The 23,604-nt window shown below is 30.8% G+C and overlaps 1 protein-coding gene across 1 annotated transcript in view; it reads right to left on the reverse strand.

Annotated features, from left to right (window-relative positions):
- Positions 1-424: 424 nt before the first annotated feature.
- Positions 425-23,604, reverse strand: part of LOC148299177 (zwei Ig domain protein zig-8-like) — a 61,992-nt gene continuing 38,812 nt past the window's right edge. Inside the window, exons 5-6 of the mRNA XM_088276323.1 lie at positions 21,124-21,292; positions 425-792 (exon numbers count right to left, since the gene is read on the reverse strand). Of these exons, the coding sequence (XP_088132449.1) occupies positions 668-792; positions 21,124-21,292 (294 nt within the window). The 3' untranslated portion in view covers positions 425-667. The remainder of the gene's footprint in view (positions 793-21,123; positions 21,293-23,604) is intronic.

Raw genomic sequence — 23,604 nt, forward strand, 5'->3', positions numbered from 1 at the left:
GATTTATTGTACGTAATATTAATGTAATAATACGGAGCTTGCGACAAACGACGTGCATCAGTAGAATGATCACAGAACGACTGCACGAATCGTGACGTAATTGATTGGAAGAAAGCAGCTCATCGTTTTTATCTCGCTTCCACACAGTAGTTAGAGTGAAAAAATAAAATGTCGTGGGTGAACATAAATAACACAGGATGACAAGGACTATTAATATAGATGATGAATATTTATAAAAATAAAAAAAATCAATGAAGCTCACATGTTTTGAGTACAAAAAATTAAAAACAAAAAACGACAAAAAAAAATTTGTCACAAAGTAAAAAAATATGATTAAAATTACTTGAATTGTTATCATGTTTTTGAGTAAAACGTTACATATGGAATTTCAAAATCCCCACTTTATAGGATAGGTTAAGAAAACTCATGCAAATATTTATTTCATTTATTGCAAAAAATATGAATATCGTTTGTATCAGTTATGACACACGTTTATTTCGTTTGTATCAGTAATGACACATGCTTATGTCGTTTGTACCAGTCATGATACAAGCTTATAATCGCATTAAACTTACGTAAAGATTTAATTATAATATATTACGAGGTACCAACACAACAATTGATTCATTTAACAGCTAGTTACATATGTTGCTCCACGGCCTGATCATCATCTCATGGAGTACGCTGCGGTGGCAAGGGTCTTATGGAGGAACGTGATGCTGATGACGAAGAGTACCAGGATGCAGGAAACGCGGTGCCTGCAACCGTCTTGCATGGCTTCTGGACGCTCACCTGGAAAAAAGACGATGTTTTATTTTCAAATATATTAGTTAGGTCACTACATATCGGCAGTGTAAAGGCAAAGGGGTATATCTGTCTCAGACCAAATTTAACAGGAGAGCAAAAACAAACTTGAAAAATTAAATTACTCATTTGTTTTATGTATTTTTAAATGTACATATCTTAATAAAACTAAACAAGTCTTGCAACTACAGCTATATCCTTTTGCCAGATTATGGAATACACTATTTTAGACATTTTGTGGAACAAACTTAGAAAATGACAAATTTGACAGATATACCCCTTTGCCATTACACTACCGATATGTGGAAAGAGTTTTTTAGAAGAGTTATCAAAAAATTCATGTTTTAATCAGGCGCTGTGGCGTAGTTAGGTAGACGCTCGACTGCGAAACTGGCGAAGCAGGTTCGATTCCAACCAACCGAAAAATGATTTTGCGACATGTTTATTTTCAATTGGTCTTGGCGTCATATATTTTTTGACTGGGCGTGATATTTTTTTTGCATGAACCCTCCCTATCCTTACTATTCTAAGCGTAAAGTCCTACCCATGGTAGTAAAAATAATTTTAATTTTTTATTTAGTCCTTTTATAATATCATATTTATTTCACATTACCCCGGGCAGGACCACCTTTCCTTTATATTTTAAACAATCAATATAACACGATAACAAAATATAACGATGCAGTGGCTGATGCACTACTAGGTGTGAATAAGGGTTAGAAGAATAATACACATATTCATGTGTAAATAAAATTTAATAATAATAACAATATATGTGGATAATGTATGAAATGCATTTTCTTAAAGATAATATATTATTATACTTAAACCACCATAATAATTTTCCATTTCAGAAATATGAAAAATAAAAAGTTTTAAATTATATGTAGGTACCTACGAGTATATACAAATATTTTATTTTACCATACAAAAACAACATATGGAAACTTCCAATACTGTATGAGATTAAATATTAAGAAATAATATATAGATAATCACATAAATTTTTTCAAGTCTCTTTTAACTGGATTTGCCTTCATAAAGCTCATACACCTTCGCTAACCTGCTTTTACACGCTGATGCTAAATTTTGAATTTATATATAAATAAAATAAAATAATTTTCTCCTTTGTTTGCCCCTCGGCATTCGGTTTTGTTTACGAACCGAAAGTTTGTCTTTAACGGAGATTTATCTTTTGGGGGTTTTCCTTAGGCACCTACAGAAATATATATCCTTATTTATCACACAATCAAACAGCAGCAATCTACAAAATCTCCTTAATGACCGCATTTCCACGGTATTTAATCTACTTTCACCCATTACTCTTGCTATTTCCATCTCGAAAGACTATAGGATACAGACGTACTATTTGGGCCAGATTGTGGTCTCTTGGTGAGTGTTGTGTATTGTGCTTTATGTATTTTATCAAACACAAAATTACAATTTAAAATTAAAAGTAATCTACCAAAATAAAACTATGTGCAAACTATGGCATTTAACGTACGTATTTTAATTACGATGTGTGTTTGCTGTATTATTTCTTTAACACACATCGCTCACTCCTTTCAACAACGTCATATATAAAAAAACTTGGTTTTCTGGATATAAATTTTAAAGTTTAAAAATATAATAAAATGTTTTCAAAATAAATATCAAGCAATTTATTAAACTTTTTACTGTGCAACAGATATTTTTAGGTAAAATCTGAATGTTTTTTCTTCATTTGAAAAATATTTAGTAGATTTAGGAAAATAATTAAACAATACCTTTTCTTCGAAATGCAAAAACATCACTTTCTGCCCTGTAGCGGGTAAATATTAAGTCTAAAAAATCCCGTTTTTGCTGGGATATAGTAAATTTTCTGGGCATTCCAAAATCATGCACACATACATGCATTGAAAATTTACATTTTTTTATATATGACGTTGTTGAAAGGAGTGAGCGACATATTTAACGTTTCAATGGGGTTTAATTCTATACAATTTAACAACTAATTATCATTTTTCCTTCTGATGAATGATATTATTGGTGTATCAACATGATATAAAATATCTTTCGTTTGAACAACTTTTTATTATTTTTCTATCAGACCGATATTTTATCAATATAAAAGTTGACTGAAATTCATATGAAACATCTATCATATATTTAAATACGACAAAAGATGGAAGTCTCAGCATCTCGATCTTAAAACTTTAGCTTCAAGATGCTTAGATTTAAATTATCGTCTTCTATTTGTAAATATAAAGAAAACGGGACACTTGTGTAGCTTTAAGCTCATAATTATTTAAATCATATTGTTTCTCAAAGTTAATTCCAAATCAATAAATAACAGAATGGACGTATTGATATAATAGAAAATTTTCCGCAAAAACATCCCATGTATAAAAAAAGATAAAAGCTTAGATAAACCATTGTTTTTTAATGAGGCTTTTTTTACTCTACATTCTCTTCCGCGTTATCAATACGACACTCTTGGGAGTTAGCTCTATGGTCAGCGTCTATGCCATTGTTCACATCTTCTATCAACACCATGAACGCCTATGGCTTGACATTTTAAACAGTTTTTACACTTGATCTAGGACCAACGTACTCTTTTTTTCACATAATTTATATACACGTGCAAATATCGCAAAAAATGTGTTTAAAGGCATATGTTTTATATGAAAGTGATTTCCGATTTACCCTTCTCGGTGATTTTCGACACGTAATATCAGGATTTATATTTTATTGTACGAAACCCTTAAAATAAAGGCACCAAGCATTTTGAATAATCGCACTATTTTATATATGAGGGTGTTAAGGGGAACCCTTCAAAGCTTCAAGTTATTCTCAAATAACACGTATGCTGTGAATTCTTTATACCAAGTTTTTTTCTTTACTATTTCATTTCATATCTTGTGGTAAGAGTTATTTAGTAATTTATAAAACTGCTTTCTGTACCTAAATATTTTCATTTTTTATATCTTCTCATTTGTCTATTTTAAATATGCTTCTTACTTAAAGTTTTTCTCAGTTATTTCTTTTGAATATGCTTTTATGCCTATTTACTATACCTATTTATTGTTTTTATATTTTGCCATGTATTTGTTTTGGTTATATTTTTTTAATCTTTTTTGTAACTTTATTATTTGTATACCTAAATCTCATGTCCCAAAATGAGAAATAGAAATTACTCATCAAGAATATTATATATATATGACTTATGTATGTAATGTGTTTTGAAAAATAAATAATTAAATAAAGTAGATTTTTGTTTGTGTGTATTTTTATTGTAAATTTACGATAACAGTTGTTGTCGGACTGCAATAATGATATTATATGTGTTTGTTAACATAACGCATTTTTATACAAAATGAATTTGTGACTTTATTATTGTCAGTTCATAGACGGTATTACATATAATTAGGGTTGCCATACGTCTCGTAAATACGGGACTGTCACTGTATTTGATAATCCCGTCCCGTATTTGTCCCGTATTTCGACAAAATAATTTGGATGTTTTAAAGTATGTTGTTATAATGAAGATTTTTTATTTAAATTATTTTATACCTTTGCTAGCCCTTCGAAGAGATCAGGGGTTGTCTGTTAGAAAATACATAGTTTGTTGCTCACTATGTACACATGATGCTTTGTATGGTGTAGTTGAAAAGCGGTGTATCAGCGTTGAATGTGTTATGACTTTTGGGCATGGGAAAGGAAAAAGTCACGTACTAATTCCTAGCAGGTTTGGCAAAGCTACATATGATATAAAAATAACTGAAAGAAAATTGTTAATGGCATGCAATCAAATAGGATATGATTGAATGATGCAATCTTTATCAGTTCACTTCCATAATCCATTTATAAATAGCTCTTTTATATTTGGTTTCTATTTTAACGACTTTATCGATAATAGAAGCAGATTATAAAATTTTATTACATAATAATCCAAGTTCTTTTGACCAAAAGTTGTGTGATAGATTTTGTTTAATGTTTTTCTATGGATCTTATAGTTCTATGTATGTATGCACGTTACCATAAGGTGTGTTAATTGAGATTTTTGTGATATTTTCTAACAGAAAACAGATGTTAATTTCACATATCTATATATTTTGTTGTCTTTATAATTATAAAGATCTATTACGTAAAATAACATGTATAAATATGTTACAAATTCATTCAAAATGGTTTATTTATGTAATATGTAAATAAAAATTTAAACACCATGTAGATCGATAAAAATTCCAAAACGTATTTGAGCTCGTTTTTAAAATTTTATCTCCACTGGAATTTATTTGCGTATCAAAGGGTTAACCACACAAACGGTGACCTCTGGTGGCCGTCCTTGGATCCTTTGGGAGGGTGAATTTAAAGGTTTAACGCTTAACGTAAATCGTTCTGTATACCTATTGAAGGTGAAGCCTCCCCACCCCCTCGGCCATCCCATTCGTTTACGACACGATGTGAAAACCGCAAAAAAATCTCTAACCCGTAATATAAAAACAAATAATTTAGCTCGATCTTAAATCAATATGTTTGGGGGCTGTTTTCCAAAATTTACTACTTCAAAATTGACAGTTAGGAAGAGATATTTTTATTTTATCGCCAAATACTTGTTCACAAATCTGGATTTTTCCACTTACGAGTTATTTTTATATTCTGACATCGCAAGATAGATGAAGAGGACTATGAAACTCTGAGCATATATAGGACTTACGACCTATCATTGGCTGGTTAAGTGAACATTTTACACACGTGCACGATTCACTATTGTACCCATGATTGACAACCACACTACTCAACTTGTTATTCTACGTATATCATAGACTCTTAATGTGTGAGTTCACGGGAGCTGTCTTTGGCTGGTTTAAGAGAAAAGAACGCCACACCAAAAAAGTGAAATTTTATTTTTGTCAATTATTATTTATTTCACATGTTATTTATTTCAAGGTAACGTATGATTGGTTAAAAATGTCTTTTTGAAAAACAAATGTTCTTCAGTGCCATCTGTTGAACGTAACAGCAAGACAAACAATACTTTAGTATTTATTATATTGCATATGGCAAACAGCGTCTTTCATGACAGCTACTTAAATATCGTATTGTGAGTTAACAATATCACAATGCTTGTGGTTATCCGATATTAACATCAAACGTTTTAGTAATGTGGGTTTTTTCTTTTTGTTATTTTTCATTTAACCAGACTGAGCCACATCATCGCATGGCTGGGCATAGCTAGTATAAAACAAAAAAGTTCTGAGTCTACGATTATCTAAGCAGATTTTTAAATTATTACGAAGGTCAAATGTGTAATTAAATAGTCACTATTTTTTTTTTACTTTTCTTGGGTTACTATACCGCCCCGTTAACGCTTCCTGCCAATGTACTTCACTGTATTTCAAGGCTTACATCTCACCATACCACACCAAGCTATCACAAGTACCACATTACATAATATCCCAGAAAATCACTATCAGCATCTTAACAGACAAGAATATATACCAAATTTAATCAAGTTTTTTTTGCTTAGCTGAAAACTTTTGATGGACGGGGAATATAATGGGAAATTTAAAAATTCATGAAGTTGGGGAATAATATCATGAAAAAACAGCTTCCTGCATAATTTCCATTTTTCGCTTACGTACTTTTTAATGATTTTTATTATCATATCGGTTGGATATGATAATTTTATTTATATTGTATTTTATTTCTTCAATATATCAGATTTAAGTTTTGTATTGATATTTCTTGGTTGACTTGCGTTTTATATTATATAATAAAACATCAACTTTATTTTTTTTTCCCACATTTATCTTATTTGACTAGTGACCGAGTTTCATGGTAGTCACGACATCAGACTGGTGGTTTTCAACATTTCGTTTTTTTCTGTTAATAAGTTATATTTTTTATAGAAATTTAAGTTTAATTCCGTGGTTCTGTTGAATTTTTCTCCAATAATTGTCTGCCTCTATTGTGTAGTGGTTGGAACGTTTAGCTACCAAGCTAGAGGTTCTTGGTTCGATTCCCAGGAAGGTCAAAACAAATATAAGTTTAACCAGTCTATGACAAGTTGTAAGCCGCGTAAATACTTATGTTAAATAACTCCAAATGGAGAAAACCCGATTTGTGAAGAGTTATTTACACACATTCAAAATGTTTCAAAATATAAGTGTTTTTTTTGTTATTAAATGCTTATTTCGAGACTTTTTTACTGACATCTCAATATTGATTCAGAACAATATGGATGTCTGGACATTTACAGGGCTTACAACCTGTCATAGGCTGGTTTGATACCCACTTTTTAATCACCGTATAAAAAAAAACGAAAATTTACAGACTATAAATTCATTAGATTTTTATAAATAATATTTTTTAAAGAGTTTTTGAAATGCTAACTATTTACTATTTTTTTTTAATTATTTCAATAGGTTTTTAAAAGACAAATTAAATCAAAATTTAGAAAACAAAGGTCTATTTTGTATCATATTTGTCTCAACGTTTTTAGAAATTTTATGATATTTTCAAATGTTCACATCTCGCATGGAATTTCATATTTAAACAACCATTTATGGGATGAGATAACCATATTATCTCATCCCAAGTAAATTTATGAGATATTTTGATTTCTTGAACAATACAAATTCACATTTTCCCATCTCATGTTGATCAATGAGATGTTGAGATGAGTATTTATAAGATTACAGATAATAATTAAAGTTTTTACATAGTAAATACCACTATTTCTTAAAATCCACTGTGACACGTGTTTCGATGCATTCCGCATCATTTTCAAACACCGTATAAGTATGGTTGCATTATTTTTTTAAAGCAGTACATGTTGCAAATACCCGTTGATATATTTTATCTAGGATTTACGAGTAATTTTGGCGGGTAATTAGTTTTAAGTCCATCAAAATTGGAAGTACCGCGTCCAAAATTGGAGCCATTTTGGGCTTTTATCTCTGGAGTTCCATATAATTCGCTTGTCAAACGCTAAAGTGGCGTATTTTAAGGGAACGCTGGATATATTAGTGACACTTAGCATGAGCATTTGTATGGAGTCCCTCGAAAATTTCACGTTACAGCGGTAATATAAACGTACGGCTTGAAGCAGGTACAGTCTGATATTGTATTTTGCATTAGTATGAGAAAATTTCCATAGGTTTGCTTTGTCGCAGAGAACAATGGTTTACACCTCTTCAACGAGGTTTAAAATTTTGATGGAATATGAAAATATGGTGTTGAATGCTACAAATATGAAAGTAACTAGATTTTTTTATATTATCGGTTTTTCAACTTGATATGAAACATTAGTCTACAACATTTTGAATGTCTCCAAATGCTTGTTTATAAATATGGCTTTTTTATTTTATTATATTTCTATTATTTGTTCGGGAATTGTACAGCTTTACATTTAAAAAAGTATATAATAAAGAAAAGTTACATTAACAATAAAAAAACATTACATTACATTAACAAAAATAGTTATATTAAAAAAATAAAGCCAATTAAACAATTCCACATTTATGTTGTAATAACTATTAAAAACATTCAGAGATAAAAAAGGGCCATTTTTTGCAGAAAAATGTCAAATCTAGGGTTCTCTAATAAGATTTGTCAACAAGTATTTAGACACTCTCAAAAAGATGTGAATAAACAAATTTGTCAAAGTATAGGCTGAATTAAAATTAAAAACCAAGTTTCCAGGCATTTCCCAATATGTAATATAATCCGGGTTTTGATCTTGCATACAATCAAACTAGTCTTTCCCAAATAAATGTTTTTTTTTTAAATTTAATCATAGATGGCCGTTATGAACTCAATCATGGAACGTCATGCGTTTGATAATATTTGCATAAATGTATGTACATTTATGCACATATTTTATATATATATATATATATATATATATATATATATATATATATATATATATATATATATATATATATATATATATATGTGTTCTGGGAATCGTACTGTGGAACCCGTCCTAAGTTTCACAGCAGGGTAACTAAGTGCACTAACCACTACACTACGGAGCCAATCATAAATATCTCAATAAAGCTAAAACGAAGTAAATAAAATTTATTGCACAGCAATAACAAAAAACATTTTTTATTCATATTTCATCATACACATAATTACAAATTTCAAATCACAATAATGTGCCATCAAATTTTCCTGTGCCGAGGGCACATTTTATCGCATTATTAATATTAACTTAACACATCAAACTGTTACCATGAAAATTAATATTTTGTTTAATTTCCTTGTACCAGATTGCCTTTGTTACGCGGTAGCACCCCTACATAACACATTAATGGAAAATTTTATGAAAGTAATTTTTCCTCTATTTAATTTCCTTTCATCGGGGAGTGATTTAGCTCCCGTAATAACTTTTCGTTCACAAATGAGTTGTTATTCGGAATTTTGCGTTTTTGCGGTCAAACGGTTTCCACGGTGAAAAATAATCCCTTTTGTCTTGAACCTGCACTAAGCGGAGAATTCAATATTTTTCAATTTAATTTCGTACGTATTTGCTTCGATTCAAAAATAATTATTCGTCTGATGAGGTAATAAATTAAATTGAATTGAGGAGGCATTAGGGCATACAGATCTGTCCGATTTAGTGGTGTCTTGTTTAGAAAATATGATAAGACGAATAAGACAAACAAATGAACTTTGTTACAAATCTTGATTGACATAAGATATCGAATTCATTGGATAATTCATTATCTTTTATTTTGTTTTTAAGGGTCAAACTCATTCATTTATTATTTATTAGAAATATTTACTATATTTTTTTAGATACATAAACTGAATATGCTATAAATCCTTGTACGTATGGGGCAAGGATGATTTTCTTAGGCAACTAATACATATTATAAAATAAATATTTTTTCATCTCACCAATAGATGTCTCTAGTGAAGTTCTAGTGATTCAAGAACAAGGTTTCTAAATTGGTTCATGTATACAGAACTTCCAAGAATTTGAGTAGTGTGGTTGTCAATAATGGGTAGAATTGGTTAATGTTACACGTGTGTAAAGTGATCACTTAAACCAGCCTATGACGGTCTTCAGCCCCGTAATGCCCAGACTTCTATATTCTTCTTCATCTTTGATGAGATGTCAAAAAATATTATTTAATAAAATTTCAAAAAAAACCGTCATCTGCATCTAATGGTGCATAGGGCATTGCATCGTAAAGAATCGGTGTTATCTTGATCGTTTAATCTAAGATGCCAAAATGTAAAAATAACTCCTAAGTTGAGAAACCCTTATTTGTGAACATGTATTTGGACACACCAAAAATGTTGTGAAGTATGATGGTCAAATTATATGCTTCATAAAAATTTAAAATAATGTTTTCAGGCATCTCCCAGTATGTTATAAAATCTTGCATACAATAAAAAGGGTCTAGTCTAAATAAGATGTCGTATTTAATTACATGTCATAAAAAAATCATTTATAAAGTTTATATATACGTAAAGAGATATTTGGACATATGTTTGGACATATTCCTAGGGAGCCATACACACTTTTGTATATATATTTTAAGATCAATTCAATCGTCTGTAGAAAAAAAAATGATAAAAGACGGAAAAACAGCAAATATATGAGAAATATGGTGTAAGAAATCAAACATATCCATAGGAATATAAATTTATTTTAAGTACCTTGTTTTTCTGTTCATAAATCATCTTTATGGGACGATTTTTAGAAAACAATATTTTATTAGGTACAGTATATTCCGGACCATGGTCCTCACTTTCCGACTACTGTCCGTACTTTCCGACTTTTGTCCGCACTTTCCGGCTATTGTCTGCACTTTCTGACTATTTTCCGTACTTTCTGACTATTTCCCGTACTTTCCGACAATTGTCTGCACTTTCCGACTATGGTCATTCCGCATTTTTCATGATATGAGTCGCACCCTTTTTTTATAAGAGGTCAAGGGGTCTTGCATCCCTTTTGTCACTGAGACCATATAAGGTCTATTGTAACCTCCCTCTGTGTCATAGCTTGCTCTTAAGACCTACGTGAGCCATGTAGCTCATGACCTGTCTTAGTGGTAGGAGCTTCACCTTCTCGGATTCTAGTAGTGGTCCTTCAAAGATTTGAATTCAGTTGCGAGCGAGTGCGTTACGTTTATAGAGAATGTGGATGGGTGTTTCGTTATCCTCCTTACAAAATTTGCAGACTGGGAAATATGTAATCTAGTTTTTGACACGTATCTTGGTAAGGATCCTTATGTTTCTTGTTAAACTTTAGAGCTTCTGTGGTGAGACGCACTTTTACGCTTGGTACAGACACCAAAATTCATATGGCCGATGTATATTTTTTTCTGTATTGTCTCTGTATTTTCACGTATGAATTTTAGGATGACGAGGACTACTAATTAGTTGATATTATACTGCTTTTTCACATTTAAGACACGAACGTCAACACTAAATCATCCAGCGTGTTAAAATTCATACGCGAACGTGATGGGCCAGAAACAATACTGAGAAAAATTGCATCCGCCATATGCATTCAGGCTCCGTTTGTACCAAGCATTATACTTATCAATTTTTCTATGAAACGAGGTCCACAAAATATGGTGAAATATTTACGAATGTAGCTGTGTGTTGAGTTACTCTAAATGTCTAATTAATGTTAAGTTCTAAAGAATAAATACCTCAATCATTAAAATAAATTCTCAAAGGTTGGAAAGTATTTTGGCGGCGAGAGGGTTGTGAATCGGAATTATCTCCGTGAAGCGAGAATATCAAGTAATATTTCTCTACCTTTTCTCGAATTTTGGAGCATAACAATAATATTTTCTTCATGAAACGCACATAAATAACTCGGGATTGTACTAAGAATTCCTCTCCTACTGAAGCTAGGATTACCCACCAAGCAAGAAGACCATGATATATTGCGATTAAATCGAGTAATATATTGTATTTTGTTATTTTATGACTATTTGCGAAAACGCAATATATCACCGCGGTCAAAAACGGCTGATAAAAAATCGATTCCCACAGAGATTCAAGAAAGAATTGTATTGTACAGTAAATTCCCCCATAACATTGAGATAGGTACAGCGTTATCGGAGGGAACGTCATAGGGGGTTAATGTTTTAAATTGTATTTTTACATTTTAACCAGCGGAAATGACTAGAATGAGTCATCATTGAATGAAAATACCTTTTGAAAACATTTACCATCTAAAATATTCTCTCCGATAGTGCGGTACTTATCTCAGCGTTATAGGGGGGTTTACGGTATTGTACGATAAATCTAGAAAATGCGCCAATCAATAATTTAAACACGTATTTTAAGGAATGAAGTCAACGAAATATGGGTTGTTGTTTTTATTCACCCCGCAAAAGAGGGAAGATATAATATGTTTAAAATTCGATAATGTTCTTTATATTTAACCCACAAATTTATAAGACAAATGTGGCTGGTAATAGAAACAGAAGAAGAGAGAGAAAAACTTGGCATCATTGAGTATTACAAATACTTGAAAGTAGTCAGGCCAGAAGTCGGAATAATCGAGGGAGGTTTTTTTTTTATGAGAGTTGTATTTATGATTTTATTTACCTTGCTTATTACGTACAAAATTGTATGAGGAGATGCGTGAATGTGGAAGAGGCAATGATATTTTGCAAAAATATATTGTTGTGGTGTTCTATTCTCTGTTTCCGCATTCGTGAAAATCTGGGTGTAATAGACATCAATAGTAAGGTAGAGGAAAGGCAATTGAGGTGGTATGGGCACATAGGACGCAGAGAAACTGAACATTGAACATATTGTGAACCAGGCAATCGCCATCGAAAGACATATAAAGGAAGACCAAAAAGTTCATAGATGCTACAGAAAGATAACATGATTCGAAGGCATGGCCTAGGTGATGTTGCCCATGATAGAAGGACCTACAACTTGAAAACGAGGAGAGCTGACCCCAATAGTCTACAAAGACGATAAGTTGGGATAGAGCCAGGAAGAAGAAGATAATATTTAAGTAAAAAAATTCTCACAGTGTACAATTCACTGGAATGTAATGAAAGCATAAAAAATACGTTTATTATTTACCTTTTAATATTTTATGTGTTGGATAAAGGATACTTTATTCCTCAGTCTGTGGTGTGCTATGTACGAAGGACTAAAGCTGTTACAAAGGTCACTGAGTACTTAGCATTGAAAATGTTCCATTATTTTCCATACACATTTTATACGAATCTGTCCGGCGAAAATGGTCTATGTTTCCCATTGTCTGGGTGTATTTAAGTGTACCTGTGAATACATAATTGCGAATCCTGTCTTCACTTACCAAATATTTTCGAAAAGAATGACAGAATTTAATAGAACGCTTCTTACTACTCATGCCATTTGCTCAGCAAGGGTAAGTAGAGAGGATGGAGCGCCGAGCGATCAAGCGCACTTGAAATAGTATTTTACGAAAATGCCGCTATATATTATGACATTTAAATAAATTGAAATAAAGATATATAAATCAATATTTATATACGTACACGTTCATACCCACGCACTCCATACACAGACAAACAGGCGCGTGCGATAAATCATAAAACAAAATGTACTTTATTTCTTTATATAGAAGTTACAAAGTGTCTGGGTCCCTTTCAGAGTAATCACCTCATAACAATTGAATGTATACAGAGAAGATATGAACATATTTTTTCACGAATTCATAAACACGCACCTATTTATGGATTCCATCGGTGTTTGATATATTTGTCATAAGAGGATTGTTATGAATATATTTATATATATATATATATATATATATATATATATATATATATATATATATATATATATATATATATATATATATATATATATATATATATATACATTTTATGTAGTGATTGACGTTAAAATTGTAATGTCCATGAAAATGTTTTATCGTTTATATTTTTTTACTTTAATACGAATAAGTTAAGCATACAAACATTCATCTTTATTTTTACCACCCATATTGCTTATTTACACTCACGAGGAATGGAACTTAGATACAAATGTTTTTAAATCTTGTCTTGCCTTTAAATCAACCTGTCTGCCCAAAATATACGAGTATCTAAATCACAACCGAAGTCGGTTCGTAAGTCTATATGGTACTCATATAAATTTAAGAAACATCATCATTAAATTATTCGGAATCACTAACCAAGTTTCAGTAACTCTCCAACTATTTGCTTACTCGGTTTTTTTAACCAGGGATGACATTTCGGTGAAATATTCTCTAAGGAATATTGTTGGGAAAATAAACCAATGAGCATTGTTGAAAGTAGTACAAGGTTCACGTTTGTCTAGGAAAGTTTTCAAGTATGATTTTCAAGGGGTCGCTTTGTTGAATTCTGAATTTTTCTTCTTTTTATTACGTTTCGTCGCGGAGTAAATTTCTTTAGAGAATATTCATCTGAAATAATGCTCAAGAAGATGGAAGGAAACCAAAGCCATCTGTGGTCCGTTTTCAACAATAATACGTTGTCTTGGTAAGTTTTTAAGTGAATCTCTCCACTTAAGTGACCTCATATCGGTTATTCCTTTGAACTTACTTAACCGACAGTATTATTTTTTTCTCAATTTAATACATTTCTCGTGTCTTTCATATAGAATAAGGTAAATCAAATTTATTTCTCTATAAATTTTAAGTTAATCTTGCACTTATCAATTCATAGGCTTTACATTTATGTTTATTATAATGGTTTATTTTAAAGAGAAATTTTAGTGTTTTTTTTTAATAATTTATAAAAATACTTCAATTTCATACTTTTTCTGTGAGTCCTAAAGATTCGTTATTAGAAATAGATATCAAATTGTGCTAGAGTGGGTTCGAACCCAGAAACTCTGACTCTAGAGTCCGCGACGCTAGCCACGGGACCACAACCCGACACAACTATTTATCAAATTTTAAACTAGAAAAATAGGTGAACGAAACAAAATGAAGAGTAAAAAATTAAACAAATATTGAGAAAAGGATGTTCTATTATTAGTAATTGTTTTATTTTTTAAAGATGAAACACGAGTAACAAAATAAATAGTAATAAAACACTAAGTTTTACTTTTACTAGTCTATTAATTTGTTTTTTAACTGTCGAGAACTAAAATTAAAATTAAATTCGTGTACAGCGTCCTTGAGGAAATTATACACAAAAATGCCGTTTGACAAATAATCCAATTTTATCAATTATACAAACACGTGCCTACAAATGAAACTACAAAAGCAAAAACAGTGAATCGTTTCTTTTTTAAAACACGATCAAGTTTTTATTAAGAAACATTCTACTTACTTTCTTACTATAGTATTTTTTTACTATTGTTTTTAATTCATCTTTCAAATCACTCCAAATCAGTACATTTTGTAAAAGATAAATGTGAAAAATGTTAGATTTTTGAGTTTTGTTATGCCGTTTTAAAACGTTGATAAGTGCTAACTAACATCACAGTCAGTAACACATATTTTTAATAAATATTGTACCTAGTTTTTCAGTTGCTTCAAACTTTAGTAAGGAAATTTTCTTACTAATGTTTATGTCCAACTATGAAAAGTATAATAAGGTAAACACGACTTGTTAGAAAAACTTCAGATGCTGTCATTAACGGGTTAAAATAGAAACAGTTTGTATTTTCCTGTGTTGATGAGAACATCAGTAGTTCTTGAAACTAGACATATTTAGATTAATAAACTCAAGAGTGGTCTAAAATAATTGTTTTATTTTTATATTTAAATCATCGTGTTATTCCAAAAAGTTATTACCGTATGAATACATAATATAGTACATTCTTACTTATATGGATTTGAAATATCCACCCATTATACGCGTTTTTTTTATATTCTAAAGCCATTGTATTATTTTGCCTTATATAGTTGACATCAGTTCAAAAAAACGTCGAATAAGACAGGATTAATTTCATAACAAATATATTTTTAAAAAATCCTATGACCATTGTATCAACACACATTTTAGCTGCTCTAAATGTGAAAAGTATTTTAATCAGTTGTAAAAAGTATTTTTTCGTTGGTTTATGTCATATTATGTCTTATTTTATGATTTGGTGTCAACCTTTTGGAATTTAAAAGTAAAAATGAAACAGCTGTATACAACTGTTTTACTTTTACTTTAACAACAAAAAAAACAACCTGTAGGTTTTTTTTGAGCTGGCGAAATGCTACAGACTGTCAATTTGACAATTGACAGTTAATTAATAATCAGTACGTTTTACCATACGTAGGATCGGTGAATGGGCCGAAAACAATATTCAGCTTGATCCTCTTTTTTTAACGCAAAATTTTGTTCACCGATAAGGCACATTTGTAGTTAATAGCTTTGCCAATAAGCAGAATTTCCGAAATTGGAGTTGAGAAAACCCAGAAGCCTTTGCTGAAACGCCTTTAAATCCAGTAAAAGTCTCTGTATCGTGTGTTTTATGGGCAGATGGAATCGTTGGCCCATATTTTTTTTAAAGACTATGCTAGCCAGAATGTTACGGTCAATGGACCTACAGCTACAGAATCATGATTACCTACTGACTTCTTTATACTTCAGTTGAATGGCATTGATGTGACAGAGCTGTAGTTTCAAAAAGATGGCGCAACATGCCATACAGCGGGTACCACCATAAATTTATTGCGTGAAATTTAAACATGTTAAGAAAAACCATAAGAAGAAAAGTAGTGTTTTACAATAATTTTAATATGTAAACTGTTGGTTTTGTTAGAAAATAAAATAAAATATAAATGACAGCAAAGTTTTAAACTCGCTAAGCAATTGTTCACATGATCGTCGGTGAAATTTCCCCGGTGTTTCGCGATCCTTAGCTCGAGAGTTTCCCGCTTTTATTCCAAACAATACGCGTAGTCATCAAATTTGCGCCGTTTTTTTCTATGCCAAGTTACGGAATCCTTCTTTGCTTACGCATGAAATTTGCGATAAAATCTGTCTCAGTTATCTCTTCGAATCGTCTCTCCTCGTTAGCTCTAAGGGCTTTTTGATCGTTTTTTTTTGCTTCATCTCCTTACTTCGCAGTAATTTGCATACCTCTTTTAAAAGCGATACATTTCAATAATTGAACTCAAAGTCCCTTCCCTTATCAAATTCAGAATATGTAATGCTCATTGTTCGAAAAAATATCATTTAAATAAATGAAACCGGCAAATTAAAAAATAAAACTTCTAAAACAGATTTTGAAATACGTTTTTCGTACTTGTCTTCGGGTGTGTTGAATTTAAACTTTTTGTGCTTTTTTATCATTATTGATGAAATAAAGGCTTCTTATATCGACGAAAAAAAAAATAAGTTTACTTTTTTAAAAAATCTTTTTTACTTCAATACAGCTTGAGACATAATAACGGGGGTTTCGAAAGATCTTAATATACGTTATCATTATTTTAACTGGAAACAGAAGATTTTTTAAAGTAAAAATACGTTCATGAATCCATACAGATACAGCGGGAAAGAATCTAACATGTACCATATAAATTAAGGTTTCAATGGTAACTTTCTAATTTTAACCATAGATGCCGAAGTTATTACGGAAAATGTGAATACCGTTATAATTTTAAGCATTCTACACAATGTAAAAAGTGGTAACTTAAATCAGCCAATATTAAAACCTGTAAGTAACCAAATTACAATTTTCTCATCTTAACAAAAATCTATTACTTTATTTTGAAATATCAATAAAATCTTTAAATTAATAGCTTTAGAGTGAAACAAGTAAATCATTTATGAAAAAAATATTTAAACACATAAAAATTATTGTGATATTTATATTTGAAAAATTATTTTCCAAATATTTTTAGAACATCATTAAATTACATTCAGTGGTTCCTGTTTATTTCGCCAAATAAAGTCCTGATTCAAATTACATTTCTGATATATTTCTCTCATTCGTACTTTTCCCGGAAAAATATCGGAAACGCCAGTTAGCAAAACAATGTTTTGTTTAAATGTATTCACTCAAAAAAAACACGCATGAATTGAAATAAACCTACCCTTCGAAGCGATATGAAAAGGCTTCAAGAATCTCCTGAAAATGAAACATTTTGGCCAAATCATTGGTGTATTTATTTTAAATAGATTTACCAAAACAAAACCATATTTACCTGAATGGTGTTTACGATAATTTGCCGGGCGAGGGACGATATATCGGTAGGAGAAAACAACATCCTCGTAAAAATACACACAATATTTGTGAGTTTTGAAAAGGGAAATAAGTATCGATTTCACATACCAATAATTTCCCAAAACGGGAAATTTTGAACAAGGTATTTTCCATGTTAATTAAATATAAACATCATTTTATCCGCTCTTTATTGTTATTGTAACTGATATCCAAAAAACATTACCATATTTTCATATTCATAAATGTTGAATTTACCTAATTCGTCGAAATAAAATGCTAATTAGATCTTTAAATACGCCTCTTAACCCCTTTAAAACTGACGACGTATTAAAATTTATAAGTTTATGATTTATTAAACTTCTCACTACAGCAAATTAAAAAAACTTTTTTTTTTAACTGACATCTATGATGTGGTATGTGCGTTTTTTTTTATTAATTAGAAATATTTAATACCACATTTGTCCAATTTTCAATGAAGGTTTATAAACGAAAACATGTTTAAACGTCGTATTTCACACATACACACGATGAATTTTAAAATAATAGAATTGACTAACAAAGTAGTTGAAGGCAATCAATATTTTTGTTTATTCCAAATTAAGCTAAATTATTATTAAAAATATATAATTTACATATATTGAACAGAGTCTTAAAATATAAGGTTTAAAATAATTAAATGAACTATCAAAGGAGTTAAAGACAGAAAAATATTATTTTTTTAATGGTAAAAATATATATTAAATGGAGTCTTCAATGATGGGGTTTAAAATCATAGAATAAACTTACGATGGAATCAAAGGCAATTTTTTGTATATGGACAAACGAAGAATTTAAAGCAAGAGAATTTTTTTTCCTCAATGAAATTATTTCTTATCAATGTATTAATATTTTGATTGGAAGCAAAATTTATTAGGTTTAAATGATTAGATTATAAACGATAATTAAACGTAATCTTGAATGATGGAATTTAAAATATTATAATAGGATGGATTTACGATGTAATTAAAACCAAACATTTTTATAAATATATTTACTACTAAACAATATATAAAGCTGAGTCTTAAATGATCGACTTTAAAATAATAGGATGGACTTACGAAGGAATTAAAGCCAAACAATATTTTTCGTTCTCCGAAATTGAATCTGAAAGCGTTAAACCCAGATTAAGTGCTTGGTCTACTGTTAAGAATCGATTTATAGCAATTTTCAATGGCTTTTACCTAATGACTTGGTTAATTCCTTCAGAGTACACGATTCAACCATTTTGCAACTAATTTGAATATAACGGGAGAACCTCTTTTAATTTTAGAGCTTTTATTAAATATTTGAACGCTTAGTGCATATTGAATAAATTTTAATTTTAAAATTTAAGATTCCGTTTATTCTATATGAATTTGAAAGGACGTTTTTTTATACTGAGTGAAATTGAACCTTAATTTCTGCTATAATCTCCTCACACTAACTAGCAGTACACAATGGAGTCCTAGTTCCTACCCTCAATTGTAAACTAGCGCATACTGCGTTACGCGTTGGATCATTATATATAGAACTTTCAAAAAATTTAGTAGTGTAGTTGTCATTCATGGGTAGAATTGGTGAATGTTAAACGTGTATAAAGTGATCACTAAACCAAGAGTATGATGGTTGTAAGCCCTGTAAATGCTCAGACTTCTTCGTCTGTGTTGAGATGTCAAAAATTAACGTAATAACTGTCCACCTCTATAGTGTAATGGTTAGTACATTTGGCTACCATACCAAAGGTCCCGGGTTCAATTCTCATGGGGGGCAAAATAAATATAAGTGTATTTTTCACTATAATATTTATTCAATATTATTACCCTGGACTGGTATGCGCAGGACTGATCACCTGCCTTCATATAACAACAAAAACGCGATTCGATGCAGTGCTTTGTCCACCATAAGCGGTACGGATAAGGGTTTGAAGAAGAAGAAGAAACTGGAAGGCTTCGGGGATTCTTATCGAAGGTAATTAATAAAATTTTCGATTTGTTTAGGTGTCCGGAAATTGACGTAATTGATGAAGGGTCATTATGCTCGTGTTCGTCTTATTTCCACCCTTAAGTGGTTGCCTATCTAAGCATCTATAGTAGGGGATAGTGCCGCTCCTAAGCCGGCTGTACATTAGGGTAGGGGAGATGAGGTCGAAGGTAAGGCGATTAAAGGATCGCCCATTAAGGGGTTTCGTTAATAATTAATAATGCGTGCTTAATATGGAAAATGATCAGGTATCAATTTACGGTGTAACAGTATTTAGTATTTACTTTCCATGATACAGATTAGGACATTTAATTTTGTATTTTACTCCAACACAATTTATATATAACGTTTTAAGTGTATCCAAATCCTTGTTCACTTATCGCTCACTCCTTTCAAGAACGTCATAAATCAAAAAAATTTGATTTTTCAGGAGAACGTTTTTAAAGTTTAAAAATATATTAAAATCTATTTAAAATAAATACCAAGCTATTTATTGACCTTTTTACTGTGCAACAGATCTTTTTAGGTAAAACCTGAATGTTTTTTATCCATTTGAAAAATATTTAGGATATTAAAAAAAAAATAAACAACACCTTTTCTTCAAAATGCAAAAACAACTTTTTCTGCCCTGTAGCGGGTAAATATTAAGTTAAGAATATGCCTCTTTTGCTGGGATACAGTACATTTTCTGGGCATCCCGAAAACATGCACTACTAAAATTTTACGATTTTTAATTTATGACGTTCTTGAAAGTAGTGAGCGATATCTGGGTTTCTCCATATAGAAGTTATTTTCCGTGTTGACATCTCAACATAGGTATATAAATAATACATTAATATTGAATGTCATCAGTGAAAATGCAAACAGTTTGTATTTTCACACGTTGATGAGAACATCTGTAGTTCTCGAAACTAGCTGTGTTTGCGTTAATAAGTGTTTTATTTTTATGTAATAAAATGTTGATATAAATTACTCCTGAGTAGAGTGTATCCAGTATTTGTAAACAAAAATTTGGACATTTAAAATATTGTAGGTAAACACAGTATTTACATACTTACAAAGATTTCAAAGTATTCAAAATAAGATTAGTTCATTTTTTCACGTTCAATTAAAAAAATTGAGAAAACCATATATAAACTAGATTATTTAACGAAAAAGTTAGAGCAAACAGATGAAACATTCTTAAATTCTTACCATTTAGAACGTGCACTCTGACGCTGGCCACATCAGCGTTCGATGGGCTACAGGAATACTTCCCGGAGTCAGCAGCCACAGCATCCTGGATCAGAAGGTATGACGTAGTAGCTTCTCCCTTGTCGGTGATCACAGACACTCCTCCCCGAGACGAGTCGTAACTGATCACCTAAGGGTTAAAAAAAACAATCACTTTAACAAATGAATAGGTACCAACGATATTATAATATATCTAGATGCTACATATCAATCAAAATATAAAATTTCTGATTCTCACCAAGCCACCTTATGTGTCTTGTCAGTGGAGTTCTTTTTCCATAATTTTATACTGTTTTTATCTATCACAATGTAGTATGAAAAAATACAAAAAAAGTTTATAATATAAGCTCTTGATCATAATATGATCCGTTTCCTTTATTTTGCTTTTTGTTTATATTTCTGTTTGCTAGCCGGCAATAAATTATAAATGGAAAAAAAACTACTTCCATACTACTTGAGGTATTCTAATTTTATATTCATTTTTGCATAGTCATCAAATGTGTTTTTACAAGTTTAAAAATATGGTCACGTAGTACTTAATATTTTTTTTTTAAAAACGCAGCAAAACTTAGGTTTTTTTTCAACCAATGCTGAAGTTTTTTTGGATTTTTAATTCCTAGTGTCTCTTTTTTGTAGTGGTTAAAAACATTTCCCGCATCTATAACATCCCTAATATTATTTTTCCTAAATAACGTATTCATCTTTTTCATAAATATCTTTCTGAAGTATATCATTTAACTTTATTCTAAGAGTGACATGAACTCCTGTATCAAAGAGCAGGAAATCACCACCCGTCGTTTTATATTCATTAATTTAATGTTAATATTATACCATTCAGAAAGTCAAACTTTGTATCCATCATTACAAAAGTTGGACGGAGTTTAAGCGGAATGAAGAGGCAGTACCGTTAGTACTCGTATTACACTATACTATATAGTATGCCACTTTTATAACTAATTCACCAGCCTTTGTGGTCTAATTGAACTTTGAAGTTTAATTCAAATTCGGGATATGAGATTTGCCGGTCAAATTATCATGATTTGAATTCCAGTGAACGTCAAATACACATAAAAAATCGGATACATTTTTTTTTCAAAAATGAAAAAATGAAAAATTAATGGAATATTGTTGTATTTCTATAGGTTGTTTTTTTTTAAGAGGAATAAAAATTAAAATTTCCCGCAATAAATTGATGGTGGCACCCGCATCGTGGCATGTTGCGCCATCTTGTTGAAACAACAGCTCTGTCACATCAATGCTATTCAACTGAGGTACGAAGAAGTCAGAAATCATGGTTCTGTAGCGCTCTCTATTGACTGTAATATTTTGGCCGGCATTAAAAAAGGCCTTAAAAATATGGACCAATGATTCCACCTGCCCTTAAAACACACCAAACCGTGACTTTTAATGGATGTAAGGGCGTCTCAACAAAGGCTTTTGGGTTTTCTTCACTCCAAATTCGTCAATTCCGTTTATCGACATAGCCATTTCACCAAAAATGTATCTCATCAGTGGAAAAAAATTTGCGTTGAAATAGAAGATCAAGCTGAATATTGTTTTCGGCCCATTCACGAACCTACGACGCGCATAGTGGTCATTCAGTCTATTCATGGTGAAATGGCAAAACGTACTGATTACAAATCCACTATCAACTGTCAAATTGACAGTCTAAAGAAACAATATTTTCACTGGCGTGCTATCCACAAATAAATAAATAAGAACAACACAAAAAATATAATAAAATAATATTGATTTTACCACTTTTTGTCATTCTTCCGAATTTCACGTTTTTTTCTTGAAAAAAATACGCATTTCATACTTGAACACCTAATATATACATATATGATAATTTGAGAACAGTTGGAGTGATCGCCCGTGTTAGGTTGAACATCGCAGTACATAGGTCCTTTAGCAACTTGAACGCCAGATAACTTTTTTCGCCAAACACCGGCCCCTACCCGAATTATGCTAGGTCCGGGAAAACTTTGCATTTGTCAGTATTTACACTGCTGGGAGCGTACATTATCCCTTTGTGAACTTTACATAACAGTAAAGTCTGATTCAGAACTGATTCGTTCATGCAAAAACCTCTTTGAACAGTTGAACTACCCACCCAATACTAAATCCCGTCATAATGCTCACCACTGAGCCTTTATTGTATTAGATAGATACCTCGAATGAATTATTCTAATTTCTCAGGCGTGCTTTATCAAAACTATTCTAATCAATTCAAAGCGAAAAACAGTTTCGTGCTGTTTTTTTCATTTGTTAAATCTTGTGAGAATAGAATAGTTTAATTTAATTCATTTGATAGACATTTCTGCTTCGAACATATCTCAATATTATTTACGCTATTTCTTAATAAATTTAATATTTAAAGCATTTACTTTGTGGTTAGTCACTTTTACTTTTTTTACTACATTTTTTTTTAATTACCTAACG

This window comes from Brachycentrus maculatus, unplaced genomic scaffold (assembly GCF_059751285.1).
Source record: "Brachycentrus maculatus isolate JH-2025_06_01 unplaced genomic scaffold, ASM5975128v1 h1tg001294l, whole genome shotgun sequence".
Classification (NCBI taxonomy): Eukaryota; Metazoa; Arthropoda; class Insecta; order Trichoptera; family Brachycentridae; genus Brachycentrus; species Brachycentrus maculatus.